Here is a 10,028-nt window from a genome sequence, read left to right as displayed (position 1 = left end):
CTTAACAACCAGAATAATTCACATAGTAACAGTGGGAAAAATGGTCACAATTCACTTACACTGCCTCACTTAGCAATGGACGTTCTTGTCCAAATTGCAGTCATAAGTCAAGAACTATCTGTATTGTGTCAATGACATGTTTTATTAATAATTTGTGTTTTAATTTTAGTAGCTGTTTTTTTATCTGCATCACATCTCCTACTTAATTCCATATTTGTCACAAAAAACAAACATCATCTAGAGTATAAACAAAATAAAGCCTCCATCATCCACTATAGGGAATATATAGTACTTCTTCATAAATACACTGATGATTTCCAGCACAAATTCCTGCTTCTTTGGAAGCATTATAACTAGGTATCAAGTAAAATAGAAGAACTTTCAAAATTTGCCCCCATTTAATGTGGTGTTTAAAGGCTATAATTGAAGAAGAAACAAGCAAGCTGGAGCACATAGTAAAGTAATATGAAATTCATTGCTTCTCCTGAAATCTCTTTTGCCAACAATTCTCATATTTCCTTCTTGTTTTACTGAGATTTGGTAACCACGTTATCGTAAGTCGGTGGTGGAGGAGGAGGATTTGGTTCAGCTGTGACTTCTCCACCTCCGATGACTTGGTAAGGCACATAAAGCACCGTTGGCTGTAACAGAAAAGAATAATCAATACAAAAAATACTCAGGGACACATCTGTTACTCTAGGTAGGAGGACTAGATTCTCCAGTTCTGTGTTTTTAACTGTGATGCTGGCAGTCTCACCAACAGGCTGAAATCCTTGATAGCTCAAAGTCCTGATAGAGAATTCTTTAAAACTATAAATTAACATGCAAATGGTTTAGGGCTGGGCTTCTGGGCTTTTAAGTGACTTTTCCTGATTGAATCTGCCAGCTTTATGCCCACATTCAGAGAATGTCTGCTCAGGATCTCCCACCTACCAAGAGGTGTGACAGGAAGCTCCTCCCAGCCCCCACCCCAGTCAGTGTTCTCTGTATGGAATAGATGCCCTTCTGAAATAAAGATGGTACCAACTGAGATGATCCTCTGGAAAGTGGTGAGTGGTAAGAGAAGTCAACTGGCTTCTCCTGAGGACCTTTGAGGACTGACTTTATTTTGTGCATTAGTTTTTATTGCAGTTTTATATTGCTTATATTTTATGTTGCTGTTTGGTTACTCATAAGATCCAACTTTGCAAATGAGTAAATAAGCAAATAAACAAACAAATAAACAAACAAATAAACAAATAATATTCTTGTGATTTATTCACAAAACCTATCAGATTATTAACTGAAGAAGATGCATTTCCCTCCATGGGAAGTTATTTTTTGATTTCTGAAATGGCTCCAACTGATAGTGCTGTGAATTGATACAGGTACCGATAAAGGACATTATTTGTAGCTCAGGGTTAAAATGATGGTCTCTGAGCTTGCGTGTCTTTTGGAAATGTTTTACTACCCAAATAATAAACCAGCACTGATGATGTTACTTAGTTTGAGTAATGAAACATCACCATGAAAACAACCAAGCTAGAGACCACCAAGGGCTCCAAGACAGGTATCTCTGTATGATGGTTTAACTGCTTACAGTATTTTTAGAGTTCTTCTCTTTTGTTAGATCCAATCATATTTACCCCCTTCAGTCTTTGTTCTGTTCCATTTTCTGCCTCTCCAATTAATCTAAAGCATTTCTAAAGGTTGAGAGTAGCTTTGTTATTGGTAGAAAAGGGAGCCAATTGTCGTTACTGTAGAACAGGGGTGTCAAACTCAATTTCATTGAGGGCCGCATCAGGATTGTGTTTGACCTCGGAGGGCCAGGGGCATGGCCAGGGGCGTGGTGTGGCCAGAGTGGGCGTGGCCAGGGTGCATGACAGCACTCAGCCAGCCAAAACAGGACACAGAGGTTAATTACAAAATGTGGGCTTTGCTTTGTGACATCCAGATCCAGTGAGCAAGGGGTGTGAACTGCACCGAAAATACACTTTTGTTTGGGTATGAAGAAATATCCCAACAGTCAGATGCACACTAAATATAGACTGACTTTTAGCTACACACCTTCCCAGCAAACAGCAAATTTTGAAGCTCCGGGTTAAGAGGATTCATTTTAGGATGAGTAACCAGAGTTTGCATGTTGGAGGTTCCTAAAGGAATGCTGGGAAACTCTGTATTTTAAAGAACATTTGAGGGAGGGACACAGAATAGCCCTTCTCTGCCTGAGGCTGTAGAGATCTGGCACCAATCAAAACACTTTTTGTGAAGCAACTGATCAACCCTGATGAGGTAAGCCACTAGTATATAAAAATAAGAGCCAACTCCATTCCCTTCTAGTACTGATAATGTTACCTAGTTTGTTAATGAAACATCTGCAAGAAAACCATCAAGCTCAGAGAGCATCAATGACCCCACAGTTCAACCCTGAGTATAAATAATATCTTCTAAATAAACACTTTTTGGTTAGAGGGACTCAGAGCCTGCCTTATACGAGATGGCTCCCAGTGGATTTCATGCTACATTTTGATATGATTTCTGTAAATAAGGAATGTAGAATTATAATGTTTAAGACTTTGATCCTTCATACTTCCAAAAAATACAACGCTAAGGGATAAACAAATAAAAAAGAAATTTGAAAAAAGAAAAAAGGCTCAGGAAAGAAAATGAGTGAAAGTGTAAGAAAGGAAAAGGAAAAGAAGGAAAACCAAAAAAGAATGACTTCCAACTTTCTTTGGTACAGATATAAGTAAAAAATATATCAAACTCTTACTCTAAGATTAACATTTGTCTACATTATTTCCATAATCCCATATCTAATCATCAAAGCCCCAGATCAACTTTTAATTTCAGTTTCTCACAAAAAGTCCAATAATGGTTCATATCACTTTAATCACTATTTGTTAAGGAAACCACAACAGATTTATTTAATTGTACCAAACTCTAAATAAACCAGGAATGGAAAATCCTAAACTCTCACGTAGACCCATGCTTCTCAACTTTGGCAACTTTAAGGTACATGAACTTCAATTCCCAGAATTCCCCAGGCAGCATGAAATTCGCCCATCTTAAACTTGCCAAGACTGAGAAATGCTGATCTACAGATAGGGATTTTTCCATTCGTTTTACTGGTTCTTACTTAAAGTTAGTTATAAATCTTACTGGATATCCTGAGTAGCCAATCTCACTTATTGTTCAGGGTAATAGCAAAGAAACCAGCAAATGGTCCTGTTAGGTGGAGTGCAGATATAAAGAAGAAAAGTGGACAATCTTTTTTACATTCTTTAACAATGAGAACTGCTGAAGCTATTATCAAGGTATCAAATAGTTACCTGGGCATCACTACGACAAGTTGCCTGGCAGCCGAAATGAGCCAGTGGAACAGCAATGCAAAATTCCAGCATGCTGAACAAGAGCAACACACTGGAGAGGCCACGACCGACACTCTGTATACTCTCTTCAGGAACCTGTAGACATGTGGAAAGATAGATATAATCTGCTGAGAAATTAATGTAATGGTATGTATTTTATTTTATTTAATTTAATGTGTTACACCATTAAAAGGAAACACTGGGAGGAACAACTGTATTGGGAAAAACAGAGACACTGATAGGTAAACCTCGACTTAAAACCACAATTGGGACCAGAATTTCCACTGCTAAACAAAGTGATTGTTAAGTGAGTCGTGCGTAATTTTACCTTTTCTGCCACTGTTGATAAGCATATCGCTGCAGTTAAGAGATTCATATGGTTGTTAAGTTAATTTCCCACCCCCACTGTCTTTGCTGATCAGAAGCTGGCTGGGAAAGTCGCAAAGGGGATGTTGCAACTGTCCTAAATAAATTGCTAGTAGCCAACCCCCCCCCCCATTTTAATCAGGTGACTGTGGGGACACTGCAGTGGCCATGCATGCGAGGAGTGGTCATAGCTTTGAGTGCCACTGAAACTTTGAATGGTCACTAAATGAATAGTTGTTCATTCAGTGATAGACTGCCTGTACTGTGATATGAGAAAACCGCATCAAGGAACATTATTAACATCTCTTATGTTTTGCTGAGTTGTTGAGTCTAGTCAGAGCTGAAGAATGATGAGAAATGAAAAGTCTCTATGGGAAAACAAGAAAATCCAGTTGCTTCTTGAAAAAGCACCTTCGGGATGATGGAGGAGAGAGGAGATGGATAGGAAATCTCAAGAACCAAAGTGCTAAGGGAGAAGGAGAAAGAAATGGTTAAGACAGAGGCTGGCTAGTCCAAAGAGGAAAATTGACAGGCCTCCCCACTTTCCTAAGATAGCCACTGTTGATCACCTGACATTTTCTCCAAGATAACAGGGGAAGGGGAAAAGATTTTACATACCTTGAGGCTGTTGTTGGATGGGCTCAGAATAAGAGGAGACGAAAAGACTAGTTTTATACCAGTACAGCTAATGATGACTTACATCAGGTGTAAATCTTACTCATGGGCTGGGGATAAGGTAAAGTTAACCTCATGGGAAAGTTGGCATCAACAGGGTATAGTTAAGGGCAGCAATGTGATTTAGATTCAGCCAGTCTAAGATATATTGTTTCCCCTCCTCAATAAGGATGCAGCTTGATCTATTTTCTTTACCCAACTTCTTTCCTTTGTGTTGTGTGAGCACCCAAGCCCTACTGTAAAACAACCAAATGTTTACACTGTACAGTGACAAAGTCAAAAGGTATGTCTAAAACATATTTACTTTTCTTTTTAACATCCCCCTCCCCACCAAAAAGAAAAAAACTGGAGAAGAAAGAAGAAATCTACAAAGTCCTAAGCACTTTGTACCTTGATGACCAGAAGGTTGTTTGCCCTTATTTAACAAATATATGTATATTTTAAAAATTCAAATGAAATACAACACATCTCTTTGGGACTGAGACTTATTCAAGGAAAATTTTCAAACAAAAGTCAAAGAGTCTGAGATATCCTGGCTGCGTATATAATCTCCTTCCGGATTCTGCACATGAAGCCAAAATTTAAGACCAGATTGGTTTACTTACAAGTACATTTTCAGTGAGATATGCACTGTAATATGTAATAAAAGCACGATTGAAGATCAGCTCGCATAGGTACAGGATGATACCAATTAATGCCATTACAGCACTTGTGATGTTCAGTCCTACACTAGTTTTCACCTGAAACAGCAATACACCAGAAAGAGAGAAAATACAGTTACAGTGTCACTGTGTTGCAGCATAGATTTATGCAAAGCATTAAAAAAATTGGCCCCAATTATGGTAAAAACAGTGACAAAGAAATTCTATGTGGGTGCTTAAGGACATATAACAAGTCTGTGGTGAAACTTTCTACTAAGATCATGAGTACCAATGAGCAGGAACAACACATTTTCCCACAGTGGAAATGCAAAACCCACAACTCCATATGAAGGGTTTTCTAAAACTGTCAAATTCCTTCTTTTTCTTTCTGGATGTCAGTCACCATTGAAGACCAGGTAGTTAAAAACGACAGGAAAAATGGTACAATTTTTTCATCCCTTAACACTTTGCTTAAAGAAATCCCACACTATTTATTGTAAGACGTGACATGCTCTAAGCATTCATTGTTAATGTTAAATGTTCTTTTAGCTATAAAACATTACAGAGAGTCTACCAGAGAGATGGGACTGGAGAACCCTTGGAGCCAGTAGTAAGAATACTGAAAAATTTAAAATTGCTCTTTTCAGTTCTCCCCTTTCAGGAATGTAGTATTTTACTATCAAGGTGGCTGTTTTTCTTCTTTTGAATCTATACTTTGTTCCTTTAAAAGACAAAAACATGTCTATGTTGCTATGAATACTCTTTAAATCAAAGAGAAACAGAGGAGAAGAATACAAGCTCTTTGCAGGAGGGCTACCATCAGCTCTCTTCCCTTTGATTCCCACAATGATTCTCACTCTAATTCCACACTTTTACTCCCAACATGCTGGGCTTCTTTCTAATGTTGCTTTCATGTAGCAATACTTCTGAAACTGGACCCTCTGTTGAGGAGGAGGAGGAGGAGGAGGAGGAATAATGTTCCTACTGTTGACATAGAACTTTCAATGGAAGCAGGACTTGGAAGCAAAAGTTGAGCAAAGAAGGAAGATTGGGGAGGGGGGTGCTTTTGAGTTTGCTTTTCTTTCCTAAATGTTAGTTTAAAACTGAGCAGTATCCGAAGACAATAGACAATATAAAAGGACCTGAGTGCTTACAAAGAAATAGGATAAAAGAAATTCAAATGCTAAACTTTCTCACCAAACCACGATTTGGAAGGTTCGCAGCTGATATACAAAGTGATCCAGAAGAAATAAACTATGGAAAAAGAAAAAGAAATGATTGTAGTTCACTGGAAATAAAAGGAGAAAATTATCACAAAACTCTGGCACCCATGAGAAGCTAGGGAGGTTCCAATGCAAACAGGACTTCTGTTAGCCATTACTACCATGGTGCATGACTCAACAAAAATTCACACATACTTACAAATATCCCTCCCCAAAAGGGGTAACCTCCAATTGCAGACAAGGGAAGACTGTAAAGAGGAATGAGATAACAGGAGACAGCCCCAAAGCCAATGTGGATCAGCCCAATCATGATTTGGACAGCCTATGGAAGGAAAACACACAAAATAAGACAAATTAATTCTCTGAATTTGAGGGGAAAATACAATTTGTTAGCACCCCAGGAAAGGCATCACTTTATATCCATCTTTGAAAGGTCCTTCAAAGGGATTGGAATTCTAAGCTTCCAGTGCAACCACCCAAGGCCTGGTTTCCTATGGTAAAAAATCCAAATGGGGAGAAGGGGAAGTTTGAGACACCATTGTCACTATGTAGCAGACATTTCCTCCAGATTATGATCTAGTTTGACCCTCAATGGGTCTGATTTTGTCAGGAAGAAGGTCTGTAAGAATATCAAGATAGGCCTTTAAGAGAAAAATGACACCTCTCACTAAAGACTTCTCTGCAGCAGGAACAGGGGTGGGTTCTATAATTTTTTTACTACTGGTTCTGTGGGCGTGGCTTATTTGGTGGGTGTGGCTTGGTAGTCATGTGACTGGGTGGGCATGGCTTGGTCATCATGTGACTGGGCGTGGCTTGATGGTCACGTGTCTGGGTATGGCTTGGTGGTCATGTGACTGGGTGGGCGTAGCTGGGTTGTCATGTGACTGGGTAGGCGTGGCCAGCTTGACGTCACTCATGTCAAGGGTTATGTTTAGGGTGCCTGGCCTCTCCTCGCCTCAAAGGCCTCAACGAGATACAATTTACCTGTCTCTTTATTTACTACTACTGAACATCCAAAATATACTATTTAATCCTATGTACATATGCCATATGTGTACATACATATTACATAGTATAGTGTATAGGCACACAAAAAGATACATTATTTACTATATATACTGTATGTCTATGTACACCTACACACACACACATCTCTTCTAAAACTATACATATTCAACCTCACTTACTACATTTGGAAAAACACACCCAGAGTCCACTTTCTGCCACACATTTAACTATAACTTCTACACATTTAGAACATTACACACACCTTCAGATGTTCTTCCCTAACTTGCACATCACTGTTAGAGCCAGGAGAGATCATGGATTGAGTAAAATGTGGTGAAACTCACTTAACAACGCTCTTGCTTAGCAATCAAAATTTTAGGCTCAATTCTGTTCATAAATCAAGGACTATTTCTGCCTTTCTCTGCATGGCAGCCTTCTCTTAGTAAACTCCTTCTCCTTTCTGACAATTTTCCTCTCTGTTAGAGGCACCAAAATAATCTAGTAAGGTTTCCTGCTGGAGCAGGGGGTTGGACTAGATGGCCTCTAAGGTCCCTTCCAGCCCTAGATTGCTGTCCTGTTTCAAAGAGTCTTCTGAAATCACGTCTAGTGCTAGGGTTTGTGTTCCTTCCTTCCTCTTCTTCCTTCCTTTCTTTCTCTCTCTCTCTCTTTCTCCCCCTCCCTTCCTCTTCTTTCCTTATTTCTCTCTTTCTTCTCTCCCTTCCTCTTTCTTTTTCTCTTGTTCTTTCTTTCTTTATTTTTGCTCTCTCCCTTCCTTTTTCTTTCTTTCTCTTTCTTTGTTTTTTCTGTCTCTTTTTCGTTCATTCTTTCTTTTCTCTCTTTCTCCCTTTCTTTCTTTCTTTCTTTTTCTTTCTTGTCTCTCCCTTCCTCTTTCTTTTTTGTCTTTCTTTCACTTTATTTGTCTCTTTCTCTCTCTCTCTCTCTTTCTTTCTTTCACTCTCTCTTTCCCTCCCTCCCTCCTTCAAAGTCTAGGAGACAGAGACTGGGAGGCCCAAGAGAAAATGCCTGGCTGCAGTGGCGGCGGCGGCAGCAGCGGCACCCAAAACAGGAGCTTCAGGCCATGGCAGGTGGAGGCAGGGCAGAGGTCGAAACGGGAGCTTCAGTGCCCCAAAACTTTTCCTGCGTAGCTTTTACCGCTGCCTGAAAGCATCGGTGGCGGCAGCAGCAGGGAGTCTTGGAACTCCCGGGGACTTTTCCTGCGCAGTTTTTGCTGCTGCAGGCATCAGTGGCGCGGGGTCAGCGGAGAGGTGTCCCGGAAATCCCCGTGGCCAGGCCCGTTTGCCCGCTTTCCTCCCCCACCTCCGCCTCCTTGTTTAGGGTGCTTACCTTCCACGCCTGGTCCACAGTCCGGAAGGCAAGCTGACTGTAGTTTTTGGCAGCCCCCAGCCAGCTGCAACTGCTGGAAAGCGGCTGGCAAAAAAGCCTCAGAAAAGGCTTCTTTGCCAGCTGCTTTCTCTGCAGGCCGCCAAAACATACTGGCAGAAAAAGCTGCTGCTGTTGCCGCCATGTTCTTCGCGCATGTGCATCCCACTGGACTTGCAAGGTAATGGGATGTGCGTGCGTGAAGAACATGGCGGCGATGAACATGGCAGCCGGGGCAAGCGACCGGCGACCGGGGAAATGGTTCGGGGGCATGGCCAGCTGGCCACCGTTACCAGTTCTGCGACCTTGGCCAAATTTTCGCCAACGGTTCACACAAACCGGTCCAAACTGGTAGCAACCCACCACTGAGCAAGAAGTTAACCACGGTCATAAGCACAAAGTGACTTCAACTGGTTTTGACTGGAGCCAATCCATGATCAGGTTCTTCTGGAGAAATGCCCAAAAACTACACTTCTCAGAGGAAAGGGAGGAAAAGAGATCTGGCTGAAACCATGGCTGAGCTCCATTTTCTCAGTTAAAATCCAAAGCAAAAGAATGAATATAGAGTCAGAATGTTTTGCAGCAACACAAATGGAACTACCAGGAAGAACCAAGGTTTCTGGAGTATATTCCAGAACCAGACAACAGCCAAGCCAAGTTCCAGGACTTCAACATGGGGCTCTCAAGTGTCCATAGCTCTAAAACCTTAAGGGATTCAAACAGGCACATAGCAACGCATGCGTACCCCAAGCACTTTGGATTCAGCATTGAGGAACCTCTCCAAAGGACCCTTTTGTGGGACTTGCTGAGGAGCACTGGTGGGAATTCCAAGTTGCTGAGCTCCATACTGAGGATATGGAGTTGCTCCAGATGCCTGAAGAGCAACACTGGGCAATCCAGCAGCCATTTGGATCATGTTTGCTCCATTTGAGGGGATGAAAAGTGTGGTTCCACTGGCCATTCTTGCTGGAAGTGTTGCCACAGTTAAATTACCTGCAAACAAACAAGTGAGGAAAAGTTAATAGCTTAACATCAAGGAGGCAAATTCTGGTCCTTCTCCTTAATCTCACTTTATGAGATAACATTTGCCTGCAGTAAAACTGCAAAGATTTCCAGAAGAGTTCAGGAAACAAAGTAGTAAAAACATACAACTTTCTCAGGGATAAAAAAAAACCTTCCTTTCCCACCATTCAGTCAGAACCAAAGAAGCTTCTTTGTTGAGAAGTGAAATGTTTTCAAGGAAAAAACCAAGAAAGTCCAGTTGCCTTTTGAAAATCACCTTTGGGAGAACCATGACCTGGATGACTGTGATCTCCATGGACATCAGTTGAGAAAAAATCAATCAGAATATAGAGAACAAAACATTTTTGAATGCAAAAGGTCTC

General features: G+C 40.8%; 1 protein-coding gene across 1 annotated transcript; it reads right to left on the bottom strand.

Moving 5' to 3' along the window:
- Positions 1-445: 445 nt before the first annotated feature.
- LOC139327458 (membrane-spanning 4-domains subfamily A member 15-like) lies at positions 446-9,619 on the bottom strand. Its single transcript, XM_070957293.1, has 6 exons — positions 9,389-9,619; positions 6,455-6,577; positions 6,230-6,286; positions 4,997-5,131; positions 3,312-3,446; positions 446-641 (listed from the first exon to the last, which is right to left on the bottom strand). The coding sequence occupies exons 1-6, from the start codon at positions 9,602-9,604 to the stop codon at positions 528-530; spliced, it is 780 nt and encodes a 259-aa protein (XP_070813394.1). The 5' UTR covers positions 9,605-9,619; the 3' UTR covers positions 446-527.
- Between the last annotated feature and the right edge of the window lie 409 nt (positions 9,620-10,028).

Source organism: Pituophis catenifer, unplaced genomic scaffold (assembly GCF_029215685.1).
Source record: "Pituophis catenifer annectens isolate HBS135680 unplaced genomic scaffold, rPitCat1.0.hap2 SCAF_1, whole genome shotgun sequence".
NCBI lineage: Eukaryota > Metazoa > Chordata > Lepidosauria > Squamata > Colubridae > Pituophis > Pituophis catenifer.
This window is presented reverse-complemented; position numbering and strand designations above follow the sequence as displayed.